The sequence below is a fragment of the Oncorhynchus gorbuscha genome, linkage group LG06 (genome assembly GCF_021184085.1).
Source record: "Oncorhynchus gorbuscha isolate QuinsamMale2020 ecotype Even-year linkage group LG06, OgorEven_v1.0, whole genome shotgun sequence".
Taxonomy (NCBI): Eukaryota; Metazoa; Chordata; class Actinopteri; order Salmoniformes; family Salmonidae; genus Oncorhynchus; species Oncorhynchus gorbuscha.
In genome coordinates, this window is record NC_060178.1 from 16984965 (window position 1) to 17012194 (window position 27230).

At 43.9% G+C, this 27230-nt stretch overlaps 1 protein-coding gene across 2 annotated transcripts; it reads right to left on the bottom strand.

Annotated features, from left to right (window-relative positions):
- LOC124037620 (Golgi apparatus protein 1-like) lies at positions 1 to 27167 on the bottom strand. Of its 2 annotated transcripts, XM_046352499.1 has the most exons (26): positions 26739 to 27167; positions 14582 to 14611; positions 14286 to 14372; positions 13463 to 13678; positions 12198 to 12401; positions 11929 to 12000; positions 11497 to 11683; positions 11080 to 11294; positions 10631 to 10752; positions 10401 to 10502; positions 9504 to 9657; positions 9271 to 9309; positions 7479 to 7616; positions 7179 to 7265; positions 6979 to 7041; positions 6700 to 6813; positions 6384 to 6472; positions 6079 to 6289; positions 5824 to 5961; positions 5327 to 5450; positions 5023 to 5165; positions 4008 to 4109; positions 3636 to 3743; positions 3397 to 3517; positions 3179 to 3285; positions 1 to 1716 (listed from the first exon to the last, which is right to left on the bottom strand). In XM_046352499.1, the coding sequence occupies exons 1-26, from the start codon at positions 27120 to 27122 to the stop codon at positions 1549 to 1551; spliced, it is 3525 nt and encodes a 1174-aa protein (XP_046208455.1). In that variant the 5' UTR covers positions 27123 to 27167; the 3' UTR covers positions 1 to 1548. The 2 variants fall into 2 exon arrangements, with proteins under 2 accessions (XP_046208455.1, XP_046208456.1); XM_046352500.1 differs by lacking the exon at positions 9271 to 9309 and having other exon boundaries at positions 26739 to 27166.
- Between the last annotated feature and the right edge of the window lie 63 nt (positions 27168 to 27230).

Consider the following 27230-nt stretch of genomic DNA (forward strand, 5'->3'; position numbering starts at 1 on the left):
CACTTTTTTTTTGGTTACTAAACTTATTTCATAGTTGATGTCTTCACTATTATTCTACAACGTAGAAAAGTCAAAATAAAAGACAAATACTTGAATCAGTGTTTCCAAACATTTGACTGGTACTGTGCATATATAACTAAAATAACATACAAATGTGCAATGGTTCCAGTATAATTTCAAACAAAAACTTCTCTATAAGCACTTGTCTTTATTTTTTTGCATTGTTCTTGACCCCTTCTACTACCATCCTAACGCCACTAGATACCCTTGGCTTAAATCTGCTACATGGGAAGCTATGGAAATGTTAGTGTTCAAAATTAGACATATCTTCCTGCACCGTCTGTCACCAGTGTTGTGTCCAATCAGACCACCTAGACCCAGCTCTCCAACTTTTAAATGCCCATTGTTAACTCTGAGTACCTTGAGAGAAATGTGTGAGACTACTCACCTGGATGTCCAGCCATCTGGTCAATGCTAACCGTTTCTCTACCATACCACCCATTCGGTTAGCATTGGCACTGGAGCCATCTATGATACACTGCCAGGTCTGTCAGTATAATCACAAATTGAGGAATCAATATTATTTATCATCAGTTATTATAAGTGTACAACTGATTTAATATACTGTAGGCTGTGTGACTCCTCTCCTATGCAGCTCAGTCGATGGAGGACAGTTCAGACCTGGCAGTCTCATGGCAAATCAGTGAATGTAATAAACATGGGCAACCTGAAGTCAGTCAACCCCCCCCCCCCCCCACTGCCCTCTCAGGAGAAGAACAACAATGTAATAGAAAAACAGTTAACACTCCCATTTCACACACACTTTCATTCTCACAACCACTCACACTAAAAGCAATGTATCAGTACTGAAATCATTGAAAGCCTCTCGGGAAGAACATAAGTATGGAGACATTCTGTCGCTCTCACATAACTCTTACTGTTTATTGTGAAGCCACCTCCCCTTCTACCCTACTGACCCCCCCACAGAAAACATCTGTAAAGAAATATTACCTCTAAATGAGATAAAGCAAAAAAAGAAAACCACTGCAAGAGAAACCAAAAGCAGAATCCAGAATTTTTGCTCATGCCCCATCGGGCAGGCCTAACTGGGTCGCCCGACGGTACAGGTCTGTTAGCGTTAGCTGGTTAGCAGTGGAGTGATGGAGGACAAACAGGTGGCGGCAGCGTCCTTCTAGAAGTCTCCTGTATAACTTCAGAACATCAGTCAGACACTGGAGTGGAGATGGTGGAGGGGTTATGAGTCGGTCTCACAGTCGGGGCATGTCCACTCTCACACCAGTGAAACCAACTATTATAGGGTAGACGGGGTAATCTAGGCCCGCACCCTACGTGGCCCTCTGACAGCATAGCAATGATGACAGAAGCTCGAATGGCTGGCTCCCCCTAGAAGCCGGTCTCGGGGAGGGATGTGGTGGAGGCAGAAGAGGAGGATAAAAAGGAGATGTTTGTACATAGAGCCAGGCTAAGGTCAGGGCAGCTGGGGCTATGTTGAGTGAGGGCCCTGTCCTGGTTCTGTGGCCCCTCTCTCTACCTGTCCTTCTGCTCCTGCATTAATCGCTTGGTCATGCGGCCACACAGCAGGCCAAACAGGAAGAGAATGCACACGCTCAGGCCAATCATAGCCAGGATGTAGGTCTTGGAGGGTGAGGTCATCACCTGCATGGCCAGGTCCGAGAAGCCTTCGGCCGGGGCCACCTTGGAGGGACATAGAGGGAGGGAAGCATGTGTGGGTGTCAAAGTATGAAAAAGTAGAGATTGTTCAATGTGATATTGTGCGAGTTGAATCCTAGGCAATAAGAGGGTAGCAGCCACTGATAGCTCAATTCATGACAAAAAACATACACGCATTAAAAAGTGTGGTGGTAATGTTTGGTAGGTTCGCACTTCTTTTGAAGGGACTCAGGTGTGAGTGTTAAAACCTCTTCAACCTATGGGGGCGCTATGTCATTATTGGATAAAAAAACGTGCCCGTTTTAAGCGCAATATTTTGTCACGAAAAGATGCTCGACTATGCATATAATTGGCAGCTTTGGAAAGAAAACACTGACGTTTTCAAAACTGCAAAGATATTATCTGTGAGTGCCCCAGAACTGATGCTACAGGCGAAACCAAGATGAAACCTCAAACAGGAAATGAGCTGAATTTTTGAAGCTCTGTTTTACTATAGTCTCCTTATATGGCTGTGAATGTGCCGTGAACGAGCTTATGCTCTCTGCCGTACGTCCAAGATGTCTGCAGCATTGTGACGTATTTGTAGGCATATCATTGGAAGAAAAGCCATAAGAGACTACATTTGCCAGGTGTCCTTTGTCTAAATTGGTGTGCAATTGTCAGTGGCACTCATTTTACCATGCGATACAGAGGGAGAAGCACACTTCCAGGAACGATACATCATTGAAGAGATATGTAGAAAAACATCTTGAGGATTTATTCTAAACAACGTTTGCCATGTTTCAGTCGATATTATAGAGTTATTTTGGAAAAAGTTTGGCGTTTTTATAACTGAATTTTTTTTTTTTTTGGTAGCCAAACATGACGCAGAAAACGGACCGATTTCTCCTGCACAAATAATCTTTCAGGAAAACTGAACATTTGCTATCTAACTGAGAGTCTCCTCATTGAAAACATCCTAAGTTCTTCAAAGGTAAATGATTTATTGAATGTTTTTGTGAAAATGTTGCCTGGTGATGCTAACGCTAAATGCTAACGCTAAATGCTAACGCTAAATGCTAACGCTAAATGCTAACGCTAAATGCTAACGCTAAATGCTAACGCTAAATGCTAACGCTAAATGCTAACGCTAAATGCTAACGCTAAATGCTAACGCTAAATGCTAACGCTAAATGCTAACGCTAAATGCTAACGCTAAATGCTAACGCTAAATGCTAACGCTAAATGCTAACGCTAAATGCTAGTTTTACTATGGTATAGAAGCATCTTTTTTAAATCTGAGATGAGTGTTGTTAACAAAAGGCTAAGCATGAGAGCTAGCATATTGATTTCATTTCATTTGCGATTTTCATGAATAGTTAACGTTGCGTTATGGTAATGGACTTGAGGCTGTAGTCATGATCCTGGATCCGGGTTGGCTCGACGCAAGAAGTTAAGGCAAGCTAGTGACGTCTTGTTGGCATGTTTGTGCGTGTGTCTTGTTCACCTTGGCAGCGTAGCTCCACATGTCGATGCGGTCCTGCAGTCTCTTCTTACACTCTGGCTGCAGACGCACCCTCTTGTCCTGCAGAGCCTCCATCAGACAAGACATCTCTGACGAGAAACACAAGCAAAAAGGTAAGGCCATTCAGCACAGAGGAAAAGGCCTTACAGGGGACAGGGATGCATGTACAAATGTGCAGGTGGTGTGTGTGTGCTACTCACGGCGCCCTCGTCCTGGTGGAATGGCAGCACACTGGTGCTTGATGTCCAGAGCGCAGGCCGTGTGGAGGACAGGGTCCACAAAGATGTCTGCTTTACTCTCCTTCAGAATGTTCAGAACCTCCTGCAGAGAGGTGGGGTGATAACAGAAATTAAAAGGATGTTTCTCAGACTCTTACGACGGCTGAACATTGTCAGTTTCTGTTTACCAAGAGGAGAGGGAAGAGAACAGAACCACCCACCTTCTTGCAGCCCTCCACTTTGATCTTGAGGAGGTTGACTTTAAGACACTCCTCTACTTGACCGGTCTGCTCCTGGGCAGCAGCCTCCTCTGGACACAGCCGAGAGATCTGACACGCAGAAGAGTAATGTATAACCACCATTTCTTAACTGTTAAAAACGTGTGTGTTTGTAATAGTCCTGGGGTGAATTCATTGTGACGATTCTGTAGCGAAATATTTCAACTGTTTCCTCCACACGGAAAACGATTTGCAACAAAACAGTTCTTATTTGGCAAATTTAGGAAGGTCCCTCCCTATTTCATTCGGTTCATAAAAACTGTATATGGTTTCCATTGCAAGACAATGAATGCACCCCTGTTTAGACCCAATCACCTCATCAGTGCAGTGAATCTGCAGCTGCGGGTCCAGTCTGTAGTCCAGAGCCGACTCCTGTAGGATCACTCTGATCTGGTCCTCACAGTCTGGAGACAGACGCTGTGGACACACACACATAAGAGAATGGTCTAAGTACACCCACACAGACAAAAACACACACAAACAGTACGTGTAACCTACCTACCAATCACTCAAACATGGTCGACTATACTGAACAAACATGTCAAATGTGGGTCCCATGAGCTGAAATAAAAGATCCCAGAAATGTTCAATACCCACCAAAAGCGTAATGCTCTCAAAAGTTATGCACAAATTGGTTTACATCCCTGTTAGTGAGCAGTTCTCCTTTGCTAAGATAATCTATCCACCTGACAGGTGTGGCATATCAAGAAGATGATTAAACAGCTACACCCTGTGCTGGGGACAAAAGGCCACTAAAATGTGATGTTTCGTCACACAACACAATGACACAGATGTCTGAAGTTGAGGGAGCGTGCAATTGGCATGCTGACTGCAGGAATGTCCACCAGAGCTGTAGATCGACAATTTAATGTTAATTTCTCTACCATAAGCTGCCTCTCCAATGTCGTTTTAGAGATATAGGCAGTACATTCACCCGGCCTCACAGCCGCAGACCACGTGTAACCACGCCAGCCCAGGACCTCCACATCCTGCTTCTTCACCTGCAGGGTCATCTGAGACCAGCCAGCCGGACAGCAGATGAAACTGAGGAGTATCTCTGTCTGTAATAAAGCCCTTTTGTGGGGGAAAAAAACTCATTCTGATTGGCTGAGCTTGGCTCCCCAGTGGGTGGGCCTTGCTCCTAAGTGGTTGGGTCACCAATGGCTGCACCACTGCCCAGTCGGGTGAATTACATATATTAGGGCCTAATGAATTAATTTCAATTGACCGATTTCCTTATATGAACTGTAACGCAGTAAAAATAGTTGAAATTGTTGAAATAATATTTCTGGTCTGTATAAGGAGACCCAGTAAACATGTGTAGTCTGACCTGGTCCGCATATTTGAGTTTGAGGCAGGAGACAACCTGCCCCTCCAGCTCACTGTCTCCTGTAGCTTTGTTCAGGATACTTTGGCAGAATTTAGGGATGTCAGCCTTACACGACTTCCTCAGCACTGGGTTCAACCTGTAGTCTGGACAGAACACGACAGGGTGAACCATAGGGGTTAGTTTTTGGAGACTGGGTGAGAACCATAGGGGTAGGGTAATACAGTAAACACCTGTAGTATGTTTGATGGAAGCCATAATCTCTACTCATATTGTGAGCTATAGTGTGTGTATATTTAGTATCCACCTGTATTCTGTGTGATCTGTCTCTTTGTGATCATCTGTTTACACTTGGGGTCCATCAGCTCGCTGTTCTTGTTCTGCTTCAGGCACTGCAGCATGTTCTTGGCATCAGCCTCAGTACAGAACCGCTGGCAGAGACAGACAACACTAGGACACTCAGAAACACAGATGAAGGCAGCGTAGCTGGTGAAACGTTGCTCTTCATTATCGATGAAATGTATTGCATCTATGCAGATTAAATACACAGACTGGGAGAGACCAACAGACAACAAGCCAGTCATCATGTCTGTCTGGGACAGTCTTAGTAGCAGCCAGGGACCTCTCCTTCAGAAAATTATAATTACTCTGAAGAGCAACTTCATACGGACACAATGTAATCAGCAATCATGGTTTGACTGAAGCACCTTTGAGCATAGCTACATTGTTAAAAAGTCCCTTACATTCCTTGCTTTGGGTCCTTGTGTTATGCATTCAGTGCTAAAATGACTGAAAAGTACATACCCGAATCATCTGCTTGCAGACCCTCATGAGTTGGAAGTCCAGCTCTGGGTCCATCATCTCTACCTCCTGCAGCTTGAACACCCTGTGGTGACAGCGCTGGGTCAGCTGCCTCTTGTTCTCCTTCAGACATTCTATCACCTATTACAAACGTCACAGTCATCAATAGTTGCCATCATCGTAATCAATAGTTATGAAAAATACTGTGTTTACTAAATGCTTTTTCAAGGCACACAAACAGCTGTCAGTGGGCCTTACCTGGGCATTCCCGAAGGCCACGTTCTGGCACAGCCTCCCGATGTCCTGCTTACAGGAGTCGTAGAGCTCAGGTTCCAGACGGACATCTTCAGACATCTCCAGCTCCTCCACCCTCAGCTGCTTACGACACTTGACAGACACGCGCTGCTCCTTGACGTCCTGAAGAGTGTCGTTCCTCACCGTGGTGCTTAGACAGAGCACTACATCCATCCTAGAGAGACAGCAAGAGAGAACGTTTGGGTCCGTTTAAAGTTTGACTGTAGTTTGGTCAACTATGCCCAGGTTCTCTCTCAGACGAGACTCACTTCTTCTTGATGTTGGGGCAGAGTTTGAGCACATCCTCTTTGCAGGCCATCTTAAACTTGTAGGAGAAACGAAAGTCCTTAATCTGGACCTGAGAGGGAGAAGGGAAACGCAGAGAAATGGGAGTGAAGCAACTGTCAAATTCGTGGGTTCAAATCTCACATACTATCAAACTGGATGAACTCACTGCACTGTAAGTTGCTTTGGATGAAAGCATTGGTTTAGAGGCATATTGTATGTTTCTCACTTCCATCTATACAATCATTTCAGATCGACACCAGTGTTGAGTTTATTTGGAATTGGGCGACAGACACTCACCAGTTGGAAATGTGTGACTCCCACAGCACACTTGTCGTTCATCTCCTTCTGGTGTTTGTTTTGCACCAGACACTCCATCAGATCCCCCGTGTCGATCTGGTTATCTGCCACCTCCTGGGAGAGAGAAGGGGAGAAATGGTCAGTTAAATCAGCTGATGGATCATTTTACATTCTTGACAGGAGAGATATCCCGGTCATTGTTAGTGGAGTTAAAATGGGGGTTGGTGGTATGAGAAACCCTGAGAGGGCGCTCGGGGCTGTGGTAGAGGTAGGACTCACGTGACAGTGCGACTGGATGACTGGCTCACAGGCTCTCATCAGCAGGGTCTCAATCTGAATGTCCTGGTGGGAAAAGAGAACGCCCTTTTACCATGTGACCAACCATAGTTTACCACAGCCAGTTCTTCTTACAGAGCAGTCAGCAAGTCAGTCAGTCAACCAGTTAGTCAGCGTGTCCCTGGTACTCCCGTCTCTCTCACCTCAGACGCCAGTTCAGTCAGGTTGCCCACCACATCCCTGCACTCTGACACCAGCTCCTCTAGGTGGTCCTGTAGACACTCCAGTTCCTGGAACACCAAAAAAAAGTCCATGTCAAACTCTTTACACCCTGGTTGTACAATTACTGTCCCCCTGATCTAGCCCCAATATGTACAGCCATATTCTATAGTAAAGGACTGTCTGCATCCAACATTTTAAAGCAAAACCATCACGTCAACAGTTACAGGCTACAATTCAATTAATGGATGAGATGGCAGACAGCAAGCGGTCTCCACCACTACCTGTCCAGACTCAGTCTTCTCACTGCACCACTTCCCCAGGTCAGTCATACAGCGTCTCTGCAGCTCGGGGTCCAGCTTCACATCCAGCGCCCTCTGGTGGAGGATACGCTGCACCTCCACTTTACAGTCTCGGGACAGCTAAAGAATATCAAAAGAACAGAACTCAACACTATTAAAAAAACTCAGGATCTGGATCAATTCCATTTCAATCCAGTCAATTGGACATTCAGGAACTTCCTAAATGTACTGATTTGAAATGGAATTGAGGCCAACCCTGTTTAGGATGCAGGACAAGAAAACTAGACAGTAGCGGAGATAGGAGCCCCCAAGACAGACCGGTGTCAACACTTATGGAAGGTCCCATCAGAATTGTGTGTTTGCTTGTAGTGTACCTTCAGTATATTGAATGGGCAATCACAATAAATAATCCCACTGTTAACTTCACCAATCAACCATTCCAGTCAAATATTAAAAATGGCCCAATGCAGATGTTATTATATCAATATCAAATCATTTCTTGTAAAGACGATTTGCTCAGAGAATTTAGCATGATTAGAGATTAGAATGTGATTACAGCCATGGTCAAAAAGTGGTCACTGCTCAATAGAACTCGGACAATGCTCCGTGAGCAGAACGGCGCCAAAGTCCAGTGTCATCTGACAAGCTAACTAGTGCCTGCAGGTTCATGTGGGATAACATGGGCTTTTTATAAATTAAATCCACAGAATAATAAAATGCTAAAAATATTGCGCACACAGACACAATTAATTTACAAAACTAACAAACAGAATCAGTATGTACCCTCCCCATTTTTGTTTAGTTTATTTATGAGTTTTCCCTTTAAAATCACCATAGAAACAGGCCCTCTCAAAGTTGATTGTCCAGGGTTTGAAAAATAGAAAGCCATGGATCGAGAAGAAAATGACAAAGGGTACCAAGTTGATTTTGATTGGTCCAAAGCGTGGAAACGCCTCCAAATGTTACCACCTCACAACATCGAAATATGGAAGCGATACAACCAAGACCAGTGCAGTCTAAACTAGCAACGTTCACAACACACAATCCTATTTAAATCAACACTGTACAAGCACATTAATGTTATAACATTGTAGAGAACAATGTAATGATTCACTGTGTGATTCATACTGACATGGCAAATCAAAACTAGGTTTAGACACCAATTTAGTAGCACCCTCTTGAATTGGCCCGTATTTCACATCATTCTAGAGCAAGAATTTTGCTAGGACTGTCTGGGAGTGGTTATTGGTAGACCGGTTTAGAACTCTGTTATTGACCTATTAACCAATTTACCGCCTGGGTGATGTCAGTCGCTCTGGATAAGAGCGTCTGCTAAATGACTTAAATGTAAATGTAATGTCACCAGGCAAGCAGAAACTCACGCCAATCAGGCTGACGAGGTCTTTCATAGATTGCATTTTCAACCAGCAACTACCAGGAAATAACAGATTCCATTTTTTAACACTTTTACAGTGTTCGTTTCCGCAGGAAAACAGGACTTTGCACTGGACCTTTAAGGTAGTCATTCTCAAGACCATTTCCTGAGTATAGTGATCGTTACATCACATAATTCCACTACTGATACCAATGACACATTCAACATGTAGAGGTGCATGCACTCATACTTTAAGTCGTTGGCTAAATTATTTCATCATCAAAAAAGTAATCGAATTGAAATTCTCCAACAAGTCAAATCTATAATATGCCCTCATTTTGACCAGAATCAACTTTGGGAATCAGAACCTAATCATCACTAACAAAACACTGAACTTACAACGAAAACACGTCTTCCTGTTTCATCCACTGCATTTCCCTTTTAAAAAGGACAACATCATCAGAATGTACTGAGGACAGATGCATTTCTAAAAAAGGTCCTAGATCAACTTCAGACAATATTTTGGTTTTCTGTGATAATTTGACATTTAGCTACATCTATATTCATGTTCCTCTACATTAGCCACTGATAGCTACGTTTTGTGCAGCGCACTGCGGTGAAATCAATCCTACCCGCCGTCCCTGCTCCTCTGTGCGGTAGGCGTGGCGGTACAGACAAGAGAAGATGGCACCAGGTGGCATCATCTCACTTGTCTCGTTCCAGCCGTGGGCGTGGCACAGGCGGGAGGCATCGCCCTGGCACTTCTTATAGAGGATGGGGTCCAGTCTGGCAGACAGTAAGAGGAGTGTGTGTGAGGATTAAGCAAATACATTTTTAACATCCTTTTACATCAGAAATTGTCACAAAGTGATTTTACAGTAACCCGGCCTAGACCCAAAAGAACAAGCAAAAGCACAATGTGGGAAACCATACCAGGGCACACTGACCAGGCATACTAAAAACCCTTAATATGGAGTCTGATCAGGCCCCTAATAGGCTTTGAATGTGTGAAGCATGTGAGAGAAAAATTACAAGGCTGTTTAATACTGTTTATGTATCGAAAAGCTATGAGGAGTACTCTCTCATCCGTGTCTGTGGGGCTGAGTTGGGCCTCTGGAGCCTGACATTCCATAGACAACATGTGGTAGGTGTAACCGAGATAGCCTGGAGGAGTAGAAGAAAACCCCTCATTGTTTCTAATCATCCTGGAATCTGGGAAACTAAACCGGGGTTGGGTTAAAACGGCACCAGGTGCAGATAACCATAAGATGAACCCAAGATGGCCGATCTGCCTGGGGGGGTGGAACCAGCCATGACTAAGCATTCTTAGTGTCAGCTATATGAGAAACAGGATTCCTCTGTAATGGTTAAGCTCTCGGCAACGCACTTTAAAGTGTGCGGTCGACCAGCCTCATTATTGCAATAATGAATCAATATTGAATAAAGATGATTGTTTGAAGAAATGACACTCACTTGATTAGAATATTCCATGACAAGCATCACCATAAACTAGTAGCATTGCTACTTACTTCCAGTCCCGTGCTATGAAGTACTGCAGTTCCAGCAGCCTGTGTTCACAGTCCTCCACCATCTTCTCAGTGTACAGGTGCTCCATCAGACAAGACAGGATCCTTCACAAAAGCACATTGGAGCTTAACAACTCCACAGATATACAAAGTACTACATGCAATTTGACATACAAATGTTCTGCTAGCTTCGTGTAAATCAAGCAGGAGAGAGGAACAATTTGGTGACTCACATGGGGTCTCCGTTGCGGATGTGTTTGCAGGCGGTCTGGATGACAGACTCACAAGCCTCGTTCAGGGCCCGGTCAATACGGTAGTCTGCCCCAGGATCAGCCTCCTGGATCAGGGTCTGGAGCTAAGAGAAAGAGCGAGAGACCCAAACCTTCAACAATCACTGTCTGGTAATGGGAGGCTTACACAGCTAGATGACTAGGCAAACTGCATGTGTAGTAAAACTTGACAGTGGTTCTCTTTTCTGTTTGACCTCGGTGGTGGGATGTCCTAAATATAACTCATTTTAAGAATTTTTTTTTTTTAAATAAGATTTTTACAGGCATTTTTTAAAACTACAATAAAATTTAATAAATTAAATAAATAAAAACTCTGAACACCACCCCCTTCCAGACCTCCCAGCCCATCTTACACAGCAGCACCACTCCTGGGGAGAACCCTGTGAACTCACAGCTTTCTGGCAGAGGTTGTCGATGGTGCCCATGTCTCCTCGGCCCACCCTCATGAGGCAGTGCAGGGTGCGTCCCTTGCGGTGGAGGCCGGAGCAGTGGGCCTCGATCTCCCCACGGCAGTGCAGCACGATCTCAGGGCTCAGAGAGAAGTCCTCCATCAACATCCTCCTGTAGTCTAACATCTCCCCCTGACACTCACCGCTCACCGTACGACCTGGAACACACACACGTCAGGAAAAGTCACATAGGATCTACAAGTGGGGCACGAGAAAGGCATTTCATTTCATTAAGTGGAGAGAAAAACCCTCAAAGTAACAGCAGTGTGACACCGTATGAGAGAGACTAATACAGATTGACAAAACAGGTTGACAGGGAGAGACACAGATCTAGATTAGGAAGAAGAGAGCCAGCCTAACCTCTGTGTACGGCAGACTCCAGACAGAGCAGCAGGTAGGAGAGGCGTGCCTCGCGGGCGCGGGGCATGTTGGTGTCCACGCTGCAGCGGTACTTCCTCAGGTCTGTCTTGCAGGCCTTGGCCAGGGAGTAGCTCACCTTGTAGTCCTGGGTAATCAGCTTCTGACGTGTGGTCAGGGCCTCTCTGCACTGTGGTGGCCAATAAAAACACAGCTCTGGTCACAATCTCCATCTGACTCACTGACTAATAGAATGGAATTACCAAAACAGATATTCCCATTCAAGGGTGTTCTCTACATTTTAGACAACCATGCTGACAAAATGCCTTGCAATAACAGCATTATTCATATGGACAAATGACAAGTAGCAGAAGATGGATATTATTATTTTGTCGATGACTCAGTTCCAACCAGGCTGAAGAGCAGAACACGTACCTTTTCAGACATGGCCTCCTCAAACTTGTGGTTGAAGAGACACTTGTAGACTCTGCCCTCTCCGGCTGGAGTCTAGACATCAAAGAAAATAGAATTGTGATTCAATGATTAATTCATTTTCACATTCCCAAAGTTAGTGACAAAAACACCTTTGCAAGGAGCTTGGATTAAACTTGAATAAAAGTCTGAATGCATCTGACCCCGAATCTCAAAATTTTGCCTCTAATGGAAAGAAAGAGACAAGAAGTGAACAGGAAGAAGGTACTCACATTTTCACAGAAGCGCTCCCGGTCCTCCCGGCAGGAAAAGTAGAGGTATCTATCCAGGTGGAAGTCGTCTGAGGAGAGTTCAGCCACACGCATGATGGCCTTCTTACAGTCAGGCCTGATGGCATGGGTCCCGGGCTGCTCCTCTGCCTCCCTGACCAGACCCTTCTCCAGGCATGCTATCACCTCACCTTGGGAGTGCACGTCCTGAGGGACAGACAGGGTGGCATGGGGACAGTGAGATGGATACGTTCAAGTTGGCTACAGCATTGACGCGTCTCTGTGCGAGGCCAGGAGAGGTTTTAGCGCCCAGAGTTGCATTTTGGATGCAATGTTATCCATTTTTTTTTCAAAGGATTTATTTTAGCAATTTAATAGAACACACAACCACAAAAACAGTCAGAGGGGAGGAAATACACTAGTAAATACAGAGAAGTTAAATATTTGAACTTTTTTTGACGCCAAATTATTTTTTATTAATTCAGCATCAGGAGTTATTGCCGTTGTGTTGCCCTGACAACTGGCTTCTGATTCCTGAAGGCATGGTCATTACTCATCCTGTAGAAAGGAATAATTCAGAGGATGCCAGGATGAAAATATAAATTGTTTAACACTGGGAGTTTCATGAGCGTGGAAGCTAAATTTGTCATAAATCATGACTGAAGTAGCTAAGTTACTGACTGCAGTGAGCAGTAACTCAGGAGGACTCATAGCCAGGAAAACCACACTGGAGCTCAGAGCAGCAGAGGCAGTAACTCAAGCCTGACTACATTATGCCCAAAGCAGGAAACCTCATGTAGTCATAAGCCATGGTGGAACACAAAGTGTCAAATAAAAAGGAAAACCAAACAAATTAGAAACCTGCACAAACAAAATGGGCATGTCCTGCGCCTGTCCATGTTTTTGTTACCTCTAGAGACAGAGACCAATTCATACAAATCTAATTCTATATAAAGCCATCATGACAAAATACTGATTTAAAAAGTGAGCAAGTGTTCAATCTTTACAGACGTGTAGGCTACTGAGTCGCCAGTGAAATGAGTTGAGAGTAGACAGTAAGAAGAGACAGGTGTGTATGACAGTTAGACAAGGTTAGACCTATGGTCCTATAGATGTGGTCCTCTATAACTCAGCTGTTAAAGCATGGCCAGGATAGTGGGTTCAATTCCTGGGACAAAATGTATGTAAAGCGTCTGCTAAATAGCATGTACTCTGATATATCACAGAGCAATAACAGACAGGTGAGAGAAGACCACGAGAGCAGTCACCTTCTCGCCGGTAGATATGCTGCCACAGTGCAGGCTGTTGATGTCCTCGCGACAATTGTCCATGAAGCCACAGATGAGGCGGTAGTCGCTGAACACGATGCTGGTCATCTTGGTGATGTACTGGTTGCACTGGTACTCCGTGATGTTGCCGCGGTGATCCACCAGGCAGGAAACCAGGTAGCCCTTTCCTCTCTCCTCCGCCGCACATTCTTTTATCTGAATGGAAGGAGAGGAAAATGATGGTTAGCATATGTCACAATATATCTTTCTTACACACTTAGTTTGCATGGGCATCAAAGGCCTGTGCACGTAGGGGTTAAGCCAAAGCCAATCCATGATTAAATAAATGGAAGAAACTACTATAGGCAAGCCACTTTTCTGTAATTGAAGCTTTTCCAGTTAAGTGAGTGGGTGTGTTAGGCCTACTTCCAAACGGTGTGTTGGTACTAGGTGCCAGGGACAGTGACAGTAGTAGCATGAGGACAGGACCTAGTAGCAGTAGGTAGCCTGATGGTTAGAGCATTGGCCCAGAAACCAAAAGGTCGCTAGTTCAAATCCCCGAGTCGACAAGATGAACAATCTGTCAATGTGCCCTTGAGCAAGGCACTTAACCCTGGAGCAATTAGGGTTGCCGTTGATAATGGCTGACCCTGGCCGCTCGCCGAGGGTGTCTCAGGGGGAGTTGGGATATGCAAAAAGCCAATTTCATGCATGTGTATAACACACTTGTACATATGTGAAACAGGACAAATAAGCAGATCTAATCATTATTATTACCTATAGTCAGAGCCATAAAGCTCTGCCAGCTAGCTAGCCAACTTACGTCAGAGATGGTGGTCTTGCACACCTCCACAGCCACAGACTCAAACTTGGGGTCAGTCGTCAGGTTCAGCTTGTAGTTCCACAGGAGCTGGAGAAAGAAGACATTAAACAAGTCTATTGATAGCTTAGAGAAAAACAGTACAGGTCCACTGTGAGTTGGAAATGCAAGCAGGGGTGTGACAGCAGGTCAGACCACAAGTGGGGCTAACAACGCTGTATTAAATCGTTATTCACATTCAGTTACACAAACTGAAAGGACAGTTTAATGACGTGAGGGAGGAAGTTCAAAACACTTACATGGTTGCAGTCAGCAGCGATCTCGGTTTCCTGGAGAGAAAAAAAAGGGTCAAACTATGATCCGAACCGTAAAGAGAAGCAGAAACATGCTGGGCAGTGAGCAATTAACAGCACAATGCCAAACAAACAAACACAGTGATGCAGCACTTCGGTTGTCAGTTGGCATAGAGAAGAGCTGAACACAACACTTAGCCACCAGTAAAATGACTAGACAACTTGTAGGGTTGTAGAAACATGTGTCACCGGTCAATATCAGTCCCATTTGACTTTATACCGTTAGTGGGCCTGTGCTTAATATAGCTACTGTCTTGACTGAGCCCACCTCCTAAATTATCACAAGGCCATTGAGGAGGAGAGGAATGTCTGCATGCCTCTCCTTAGCACCTCTCAGGCCAGGCTGACTGATGTTTGGCCTCTCTATGGGAGCTGAGCCGCAGGAGGCTGACTAAGCAATGCAGGCCTGTCCAACAAAGCACCAATCAGCGCATTAGCGATAAAATAACATATCTACAAAATGGCCTACTACAATCTACAGGAGGGCAGGGCCACATGGCAGCCAAATCTTATGTTAGCATTGGAAATAATATCACTATTTGAATATCATGCATTTTTTCCCAGTCAAAATAAACAATATTTTGATTAAACGTTGGAACTGATTTGTAGTGCAACTTGGGAGAGAGGTGCCACCGCTTGCTGCATTTCGGGGGATGGGCAGAGGTCAGAGTGTGTGTTTGACGAGCGAGCATACGGACTCTTGCTAGCTAAATACACTTGTAGACACCATATCTGGTAGTGCCAGTCTAATGCATCAAAATCGATGCAAAGAAACAAGCTAAGATAGCCAGGCTAATTGAGGCTACTGTATGTTGCTATGCTTCCCGTCCTTATCTACAGCAAATCCATTCAGATTCCACAGCCTACCTGGTGGTTGCTCGTTGTAGCGGACTCCTCATTTAGCCAACTTAATTCCGTAACGTTAATTCCATTTAGCTTTGATTAGAGATCTCCCACTTCACTTGCTACACATGGAGCCACTTTCTAGTGCCACCTTGATTGGCCGACAATAACACCCGTGCAACCCCTGTAGGCTACGGTAGGTATTTATGGGGCGCAAGTCATGAAAACTAAATTCAAATGTTTGTTTTATTGAATTAAGAATGTTGTGAAATATCATTCTGTTTAGCAAAGTCAGTAATATTGATAAAGCCTTTTCCATTGATAAAATAGGCCAGGTTTTTCTTTCTTACTCTTTGAAGTATTCGAATGCTAACGTCCGTTTGGATATTCGAATATCCGTGCCCCTCCCTAGTGAGTGAGTACACACACACACACACACACACACACAGGTTGCAAAGGGTCGGGAAACTTACCCGTACATTTCTAGAAATTTGCCATGGGAAGTTAAGCCCGGGAATGTTGCTTAAATTAATTTTAAAAAGGTTAGCTTATTAACAGTGAACCTTTTTCTGTGGGATACACAAGGCAATTCTAGGTCTTGTGGCATATTTTGGTTAAACAATCCCCAATTCAATGGAATTGCAACCCTCTGCATGCACAGTGCTTTCTTCCATCACATGTACAGCTGATTCTCATGATCTTGCACCCTAATGAATCAAATCAAATTTATTTATATAGCCCTTCGTACATCAGCTGATATCTCAAAGTGCTGTACAGAAACCCAGCCTAAAACCCCAAACAGCAAACAATGCAGGTGTAAAAGCACGGAGATGTAATGAGATGCTATTGAGCTTTTATTTTTTAAATTTGACCTTTATTTAACCAGGTAGGCTAGTTGAGAACAAGTTCTCATTTGCAACTGCGACCTGGCCAAGATAAAGCATAGCATTGTGAACAGACAACAGAGTTACACATGGAGTAAACAATTAACAAGTCAATAACACAGTAGGAAAAAAAAGGGGGGAGTCTATATACATTGTGTGCAAAAGGCATGAGGTAGGCGAATAATAACAATTTTGCAGATTAACACTGGAGTGATAAATGATCAGATGGTCATGTACAGGTAGAGATATTGGTGTGCAAAAGAGCAGAAAAGTAAATAAATATAAACAGTATGGGGATGAGGTAGGTAAAATGGGTGTGAGCTAAGGACTACATGCTTTCTGATAAGTTTTGATCACAATAATGGGTGGGGTGAATATAATTTATTACATTTTTTTGTGAACTAGTAAATAGTAGCCTACAGCAAAGTGTGTTTAAATAATTTCTAACTTCCTAACAATTTCTGCTAGTTCGTTTTTGCTACCATGTGGGTTTTAGCTTGCTTAAGCCTGCTAACTGAGTGTTAATTCACTTGTTTCCATACACGTTTTATTAAATAAAAGAAAAAACATTTATTTATCTTACAAAGGAGTTGTTTAATCTAACTGCTTAATTATTTATCTGTACTTGGAATTGTATTTGTATTTTTTTTGCTAAAATGCCATGGGCACTATCTGATGTGTAGAGACATTTCACAACAGAAGGAAAATGTAGTTGGAAAAGCTGTGTACATTTGCAAATACTGTGCCAAATCATATGTGAATAACGCAACAAAGATGCAGAATCATCTGCTCTAAAGTTCCCTCAGAGCTCACAAGCTACCTCTGACAAAAGTGCCTCTACTTCTATTCGAGGTGAAAATGATGATGAATCAGACACCTTATCGATAGCAACAGCTCATGTTCCTCCTGGAATCAAGTTGACTCAATGGAGGAACGTAGTCAGAAATGCTGATCAATGTCTTGCTCGAGCTGTGTATGCCACTGGTTCACCCTCTGATGCTCACAGGCAATGTGTATTGGAAGAGATTTCTGAATGTTCTTCGCCCAGCATACACCCCTCCAACCAGACATGCTTTATCTACTAATTTGCTGGATACAGAGTTCAAGTGAAGGTCAAGCAAATCATAGAGAAAGCAGACAATTGCAATAATATCTGATGGGTGGTCGAACGATCGTGGGCAAGGAATAATTAACGACATCTCCACCCCTCAACCAGTATTCTACAAGAGCACAGACACAAGGGACAGACACAGCGGTCTCTTCATTGCAGATTGGCTGAAGGCAGTAATCAATGACCTTGGACCACAGAAGGTATATTTGCACTGGTGACAGACAATGCTGCAAACATGAAGGCTGCCTGGTCTAAAGTGGAGGAGTCCTACCCTCACATTACACCCATTAGCTGTGCTGCTCACGCATTGAATCTGCTTCTCAAGGACATCATGGCACTGAAAACAATGGATACACTACAAGAAACAGTTAGGTATGTGAAGGGTCATCAAGTTATAGCAGCAAAGTATAGCAGCAAAGTGAGAAGAATAAGAGCACCACATTGAAGCTGCCCAGCAACACCTGTTTTTTAATTTGTTATTTCGCCTTTATTTAACCTGGTAGGCTAGTTGAGAACAAGTTCTCATTTACAACTGCAAACTGGCCAAGATAAAGCAAATCAGTTTGACACATACACAGTTACACATGGAATAAACATACAGTCAATAATAGGGTATGGGAAAAAAGTCTATATACAGTGTGTGCAAATAAGGTAAGATAAGGGACGTAAAGGCAATAAATAGGCCATGGGGGTGAGGTAAGTACAATATAGCAATTAAACATTGGAGTGATAGTTGTGCAAAAGACAAATGTGCAAGTAGAGATACTGGGGTGCAAAGGAGCAAGATAAATACATTATGGGGATGAGGTAGATTGGATGGGGTATTTACAGAAGGGCTATGTACAGGTGCAGTGATCTGTGAGCTGCTCTGACAGCTGGTGCTTAAAGCTAGTGAGGGAGATACACATCTCCAGTTTCAGTGATTTTTGCAGTTAGTTCCAGCCATTGGCAGCAGAGAACTGGTAGGAGAGGCGGCCAACGGAGGAATTGGCTTTGGGGGTGACCAGTGAAATATACCAGCTGGAGCACGTGCTACGAGTGGGTGCTGCTATGGTGACCAGTGAGCGGAGACTAGGCGGGGCTTTAACTAGCAGAGACTTGTAGATGACCTGGAGCCAGTGGGTTTGGCGATAAGTATGAAGCGAGGGCCAGCCAACGAAAGCGTACCTGTCGCAGTGGTGGGTAGTATATGGGGCTTTGGTGACAAAACGGATAGCACTGTGATGGCCTTCAACACTACTCAGCAAATTGGATGCAGTCTATTTTGTAAATGACATCGCCGAAATCGAGGATCAGTGGATGGTCAGTTTTACGAGGGTATGTTTGGCAGCATGAGTGAAGGATGCTTTGTAGCAATATAGGAAGCCAATTCTAGATTTAATTTTGGATTGGAGATGCTTAATGTGAGTCTGGAAGTAGAGTTTACAGTCTAACCAGACACCTAGGTATTTGTAGTTGTCCACATATTCTAAGTCAGAATGGTCCAGAGTAGGGATGCTGGACGGGCGGGCAGTGATCGGTTGAAGAGCATGCATTTAGTTCTACTTGCATATAAGAGCAGTTGGAGGCCACGGAAGGAGAGTTGTATGGCATTGAAGCAAGTCTGGAGGTTAGTTAACACAGTGTCCAAAGCCAGAAGTATACAGAAAGGTGATGTCTGCGTAGAGGTGGATCAGAGAATCACCAGCAGCAAGAGCGACATCATTAATGTACACAGAGAAGAGAGTCGGCCCGAGAATTGAACCCTGTGGCTCCATAGAGACTGCCAGAGGTCTGGACAACCGGCCCTCCGATTTGACACACTGAACTCTATCAGAGAAGTAGTTGGTGAACCAGGTGAGGCAGTCATTTGAGAAACCAAGGCTGTTGAGTCTGCCGATAAGAATGTGGTGATTGACAGAGTCGAAAGCCTTGGCCAGGTCAATGAATATGGCTGCACAGTGATGGCGGTTATGATATCATTTAGGACCTTGAGTATGGCTGAGGTGCATCCATGACCAGCTCTGAAAGCAGATTGCATAGTGCTCTGTTTGTTAACTTAAGGCCTAAGAAAGACAGGGTAGGATAGATATAGGTCTGTAGCAGTTTGGGTCTAGAGTGTCTCCCCCTTTGAAGAGGGGGGGTGACAGCAGAAGCTTTCCAATCTTTGGGAATCTCAGACGATATGAAAGAGGTTGAACAAGCTATTAATAGGGGTTGTAATATTTTCAACAGATAATTTTAGAAAGAGAGGGCCCAGATGGTCTTGCCCGGCTGATTTATAGGGGTCCAGATTTTGCAGCTCTTTCAGAACATCAGCTATCTGGATTTGAGTGAAAGAGAAATGGGGAGGCTTGGGTGAGTTGCTGTGGGGGTTGCAGGGCTGTTGACCGGGGTAGGGGCTATTTGATGCTAATGCAGTACGCCACAGGACATTTTTGTGCTGGTCAAGGGCAGTCATGTCTGGAGTGAACAAGGGGCTATCCGTTTCTGGTTCTAAATTTTTTGAACAGGGCATGCTTATTTAAGATGGTGAGGAAAGCAGTTTTAAAGAATAACCAGGCATCCTCTATTAACGGGATGAGGTCAATATCCTTTCAGGATACCCGGGCAAGGTCGATTAGGAAGGCCTGCTCGCTGAAGTGTGTTTTAGGGAGCTTTTGACAGTGATGAGGGGTGGTCGTTTGACCACAGAGCCATTACAGATGCAGGCAATGAGGCAGTGATCGCTGAGATCTTGGTTGAAGACAGCAGAGGTGTATTTGGAGGGCAAGTTGGTTAGGACGATATCTAGGAGGGTGCCCGTGTTTATGGATTTGGGGTTGTACCTGGTAGGGTCAATGCTAATTTGTGTGAGATTGAGGGCATTAAGCATAGATTGTAGGATGGCTGGGGAGTTAAGTATGTCCCAGTATAGGTCACCTAGCAGCACGAGCTCTGAAGATATGGGGGGGGGGGAATCAATTCACATATGGTGTCACATCTGGCGGTATATGGTGGTTTACAGCAAGCGGCAACAGTGAGAGACTTGTTTCTGGAGAGGTGGATTTAAAAGAAGTTCAAATTGTTTGGGTACAGACCTTGATAGAACCCTGCAGGCTGTCTTACTATCTCTGCAGTAGATTGCAACTCCGCCCCCTTTCACAGTTCTATCTTGTCAGAAAATGTTATAGTTAGGGATGGAAATGTCAGTTTTTTTGGTGGTCTTCCTAAGCTAGGATTCAGACAGGGCTAGGACATCCGGGTTGGCAGAGTGTGCTAAAGCAGTGAATAAAACAAACTTAGGGAGGAGCTAATGTTCTTCTAATGTTAACATGCATGAAACCAAGGCTTTTACGATTACAGAAGTCAACAAATGAGGGCACCTGGGAAATAAGAGTGGAGCTAGGCATTGCAGGGCCTAGATATACATCACCAGAGGAACAGAGGAGGAGTAGGATAAGGGTACGGCTAAAGACTATAAGAACTGGTCGTCTAGTACGTTTAGAACAGAGTGAAAGAAGCAGGTTTCTGGGCAAGATAGAATAGATTCAAGGCATAATGTACAGACAAAGGTAAGGTAGGATGTGAATACAGTGGAGATAAACCTAGGCATTGAGTGACGATGAGAGAAATATTGTCTCTAGAAATATCATTTAAACCAGGTGATGTCACCGCATGTGTGGAAGTTGGAACTAAAGGGTTAGCTAAGACATACTGAGCAGGGCAAGGGGCTCTACAGTGAAATAAGACAATCATTAACCAGAACAGCAATGGACAAGGCATATTGACATTAGGGAGAGGCATGCGTAGCCGAGTGATCATAGGGGTCCAGTGAGTAGTTAGGCTGGCTAGAGACACAGCTAGCGGGACGGGGCTAGCAAGCTTGCAGAAGGGCCTTAGAGGGACATCGCGATGGAAGAAGTCTTTTAGCCTCCTCGTGAGGTTACATCGGCAGACCAGTTGTGATAGATTAGTGTTCTGTGTAGTAAAGGGGGTCCAGTCCAATTGGTAGAATGTGTATAGTGGCCCAAGAAATTGGCCGATGGATCTCCTCAGCTAACAGTCCAATATGCTCTAGACAGCTAGAGGGCTGCGGCTAGCAGGCAGGCATTCAGGGGACGTCGCAACGTTGTAGCCAGTTGAAGAACCCCCTCGGGCAGACAACGTCGCTAGTCCAGTCGTGAAGGATAAGTGAGGATCCGAACCGACAGTTAAAGGGGTCCAGGCCAATATGCAAAATAGGTATTGTAGCCCAGCAATGGCTGATGGACCACTTCAGCTAGCCAGGAGATGGGCCTAGCATGGGCTAGCTCCAGGCTAATTGGTGCTTGCTTCGGGACAGAGACGTTAGCCAGGAGTAGCCATTCGGATTGCAGTTAGCTAGCTGCGATGATCCAGGTGAAAAAGGTGCAGAGCTTGCGGTAGGAATCCGGGGATATGGAGAGAAAATAAGTCCGGTATGCTCTGGTTTGAATCGCATCGTGTAAACTGGCGAGAGTTTTCCGAGCTAAAGGTTAGCTGATGACCGCTAGCAGTGGTTAGCTGACTACTAGCTAGTTAGCTGGCTAGCTTCTGTTGGGGTTCCCGGTTCAAAAGTAAAGAACAATACTTTAGAAAAAAGCAGATCCACACCACATTGGGTGAGGTGGGTTGCAGGAGTGTATTCTGAAGTTCAGGTTTAGAAAAATATTTTTAAATATTTAGGCGGGAAAAAAATATATACATAAGACACGACGAGGACAAAGACATCTGTCTGCGATGCCATCTTGGATAGAGTTCTATCCGTTGGGGTGGTGTCATCATCATGTCTGACTGTCTCCTGGAGGGGAAGGAGTCTCTCCAAGAAATGGTAATAATCACAGTATGCCGATATGGACAGCCCCATCTAGAGGATCCTCCTGGATGATGTATTTTGGGAGAGAGTGGTAAGCAGCCTGATACCTATAGCAGTAGCCATTGCACAAATTGAGGGAGACAATGCCATCCTGTCTGATGTTCAGACTCTGCTTGCAGATGTAAGAGAAGAAATCCGTACTGCCCTGCTCACTTTACTGTTGCTCCAAACAGAGGAAACTGCAGTTCTGAAATACATCAAAAAGCATGAAGACTTCTGCCTGAAGCCCATACACGCCACAGCGTACATGTTGGACCCCATGTGTGCTGGCAAGAGCATCCTGTCTGGTGCAAAGATCAACAAGGCTTATGGTGTAATCACTTCAATGTCTCGCCACCTTGGCCTGGATGAGGGCAATGATGCCCAAACCTAAAGTTATAAGCAGCCAGCTAGCTTCATCTGGCTAGTGAGGCTCGACCAGATCGGGTTATGTGTTGTGAAGCAAGCCATAATAAGGATTAAGCACAATAGTGTAATTTGCAGCTTTACTTCTGACCCACTGGGAATGTGATGAAAGAAATAAAAGCTGAAATAAATAATTCTCTCTACTATTATTCTGACATTTCACATTTTTAAAATCAAGTGGTGATCCTAACTGACCTAAGACAGGGTATTTTTACTCGGAATAAATGTCAGGAATCGTGAACAATTGAGGCGTATTTAAACTTCCGACTTCAACTGTATATAAATATGCTACACATTGTGTTGTTAAATAACTTTAAAAATAATCAACTTTATTGATCTTAAAAATGTCCCTGTTACATGCGTATAGATTTTTACTTTAGAAACGTGTCTGATGGAAGACGTTTTATGATGTCATCATTAAAAAGTTATCCTAAGCTCACTTCAGATACATGAGACAAGACAATTTTACTATATTTACATTTCAGTCATTTAACACACGCTCTTATAGACATAGAGGAGCCATTAGGCTTAAGTGCCTTGCTCAAGGGCACATAGATGATTCACATAGTGACCTCAGGTATTCGAACCAGCGACCTTTTGGTTACTGGCCCAATGCTCTTAACCGCTAGGTATACTGCAGCACAGTTTGCTTGATCTGAGTTTTTTTGAACATCTCATGTCAGCTGCTGGAATTCCCAAAATGCAATCTTTAGCTAAAGTCTTGCAACAAGAGAGGTCCATTTAGCTAGTTAGAGAACACTGCGCTAACACTCGTTCAGTCAAGCATCTAGCTAACCTAGCTTGCTTATATTTCTGACAAGTCAAAGTGTGCCCTGTCTCTGGTGCATACATATTTCATGATACAATACCCTGATACAAGTGGCAACTTTGTTTCATTATGTCATTGTAAAGAGGCACTGTTACTGTGGCAACGGTCTGATCTGAATGCCAGGTCTTCAGTCAGTTGATCTCCATCAAAACATTCTCAAATTGGATAATTTTGTCTTGTTGAGTCTTATGTCGCCTGTTGTATCTGAACTGGGCATTAGGCCTATCCTTGACCTCAGAAACCATGAAAGTAGTGCACGCCTGCACAGGTTTTGAGCTTATGTGAATTTGAGAACTGAGCAGTTTAATAAAATTAGCCTACATCAAGCAGAGGGGAAAACTGCTGTGTTGTACAGATTTCCTTGCAGTGTGCAATGAAATGTCATCAATATTTCCCCACGGGTGACTAAGGCTGGACGAGTGGACGACAATGTTTAGGCCTATTTGCTGTAAACAAAACAGCAGTTGGCAGGATAAATTAAAATCTAGTGTTAGTGGGACAAAAGCCTTTTGCAATAAAAACAACACTTGTCATTACCAAATCTAAGACCTTACAATGCATTTTTAGCTCTATTCAGACTATAAATAGCCCCCCCAAAACAAAACAAAACTTCAACCCGAGATAAATTTTCAAAATGCCTCAAATTTACCCTGAGGGGTTTTCTATGACGCAAGCTCGATCTACTTCGGGATTTAGCAATGTTATTGTGGATGTATTGTGTGTTCCTAGTTCCTAGTTCCAACAGTGCAGTAGTATCTAACAATTCGCAACAATACACATACCTAAAAGTTAAATGGAATTTAGCAATATATAAATATTAGGACGAGCAATGTCAGAGTAGCATTGACTAAAACACAGTAGAAGAGAATACAGTATATACACATATGAAATGAGTAAAGCAGTATGTAAACATTATTAAAGTGACTAGTGTTCCATTATTAAAGTGACCTGTGATTCCATGTCTGTCTATATAGGGCAGCAGCCACTAAGGTGCAGGGTTGAGTAACCAGGTGGTAGCCAGCCCTTCCAAAGTTAGCTAGCTTCACATTCTAGTTCAGGCTTTATCCGTACTACGACAGTGGATATCGCTCATCCGCCTGCAGCAAACTCTAGCAGGCTTGTAACTGTGTGTGCATGTCGCACATGGCTAGTCGAATGCCAAACTCTTAGATCCATGGCCAAGTTAGTGCCACATTTTCATTTGTGCCAAAATCAAAAATGAAAAGTTCTTGAAAATTAGGCCTAGGCTTTTAGAAATGTCTCCATTTCATTGCTTATCTTTAATGCAGTCTTTGGTGTGCTTATCACTCCCATCTGTGAAACAGGTTGTTGTCATAGACATAATCCATAGTAGGGTTTTGTAACCTCTAACCCTGGCAATTTGACGATTAAACCCATTGGGTGCAATAGCAACCAGTCTTAACTTGAATGGGAACTGCTATATGGATTTTACAGTATGTCTATGGTTGATTGCACCTGTCTGTTTGCCTTTGACAAATTTCTGAATCCAATAGTGCAAAAGCAAATGCTGTTATTTCTAAAAATGTGTTGTGATAAGAAATGAGGTATTTTAACATTAAATGTTTTATTAATCAAGTGTTTTAATCTGTCTTACTCAAATGAAGGGGATGATCTTTGCAGATGATCTTTGCAAGGTTAGGCCCATTGATTTCACTGGTCCTCAACTCATGGCTTAGATACTTCATTCAGGGTTAATGGATTCCTAAATTCACCTGCTCCAGAGCAGGTTAGTTCTGAAGGATTCGTTGCTATAGAAATTTTCCTGGCTGAAAGGTGAGCCACTTTCATGGTACCGGTTACCCTGAGTTGAACTCAGAGTTGACCAAAGTTACCTCGCCAACACCTCAAACTGCGTTTGTGTTATAGGGCTTTGAAGCTCTAGACGTGTTTCAAAATTCCAAACCAGAACTTTCAGAACTAAACGAGTCAATCCACAAAGCCTGAAAGTAAAGCCACACTGCCATGGCCTCCTCCCTACTCTGTGAATGGACCACGTCAACAAAACCACAACTACCAGGGAAGCTGAAAGTGAGAGGAGTAGCCTGGAGACAGGCAAAATGCTGTCTGCCTCAAAAACAACCCACAGCCAAGAGAGCATGACTCTCCAGCCTCCTCAATGAACAGGCCACTGAAATAGGCCTCAACATCTGGTGAAAATAAATTAAATAATACATTTCACAATGAAGAGGACTGAGATGAGAGAAACTACCTGTCATTAATATTAGACAAGCTCCTTGAGGCTCAGGTGCTTATACAAATCTGCTTTCTGCAAACACCGGATTTGGACTAAACCAATACATGGGCTTGAGGAGACGATGAACATGACCTCCTCTGATGTCCTGGATCCGTCAATTCAAATCCCAGCTCTGCAGATGTTGTGAAAATAAGTTCAGTACTCACCAAAATGTGGAGTTTTGCAGAGCAACTATCGCCATTACAGTCGCTACGCAAGGCTGTAATACCGTTAAGTTTGCAGAGCTGGCTAATGGGATCCTGGGTGTCAGAGGAGATCTCGTCATATTAATTGCCTCCTCAAAACCAGGTTGTACTGGTTCAGATTAGGATAGAGTCTCACCTCTAGCTTTCTGGCCCTAGGCAGGGGTGGTCCCTCAACACAGATTACTGTAGATATTGCCTTTTCCCAAGCCTATCCATAACCATTGGCTGGAAGCTTAAAAACCGTCACTGAATCTCCTCCTACATCCGCCTATTCTTCCTCTGAACAGGACATTGCTGTAAATGTTGGCTCTGATAGACAGTAAATGCGTTAGACATTATTCCCAACATATCATAAGAGGATCAAGTTAGCCATTGCTAATTTAGCAATGCCAATGGCTATAGCTTGGCACACCTGTAGATATTAGCTAGGTGACTAGGTAATTAACGTTAGTTCACGTTAAGTGATGAAGACTTCACTTTAGTAGTTAACACCGTCCTAAATGACTGGTAAAAAAAAAACATGCAGTATTTTCAGTAGTTCTCAAATGAAGTTCTCGAAGCATATGGAATAATAAATGACCATACTTTCTTTACATCTTTCTGCACCCAAGTAGCTAGCAGGCTAACAGTTAGCATCGGATAGCTAACGATAACGTTATAGCTTGAGTAAAGCCCACACCCAAGCTCTGGACACAATATCGCTCACTCCACCATACCTCTTTCCTATCCTGGAGGCACTCAAGCACAGCCAGGTTATTGTTCCAGGAATGTTTTGGACAAAGCCTGGTCAAGTCCTCCCGACAAGCCCCCTCTTCGGCCAGCTTCCAGCCGCTGGTGCGTCTACGAGGTGGCGAGGCCGCGACGACTGGAGAACCTCCATTTACAGCAGCCGGAACTGCGGCTTGATTTTGAGCCTGGATATTAACCCTAACTGCAGTATTGGCGATTACACTGTTCGCAGATTTCTGTCCTAGAATGGGATGCATATACAAAAAGACAGACATCAAAAGCAGAAGAGGAACACGTCTACAAGCCGCCATCTTCGGATAACTAGCTAGCTGCAAATTATGACTACAGTGGGATGGGACGTTGTCGTGCATACGTCGGCGTGTGCGTTGTTGGCAACCTCAAGTTATAGAGCTAGATTTTCTAGACTGAACATCTAATTGAGAACATTTATATGGTCCGACTCGTTAGTTTCTCTGTAT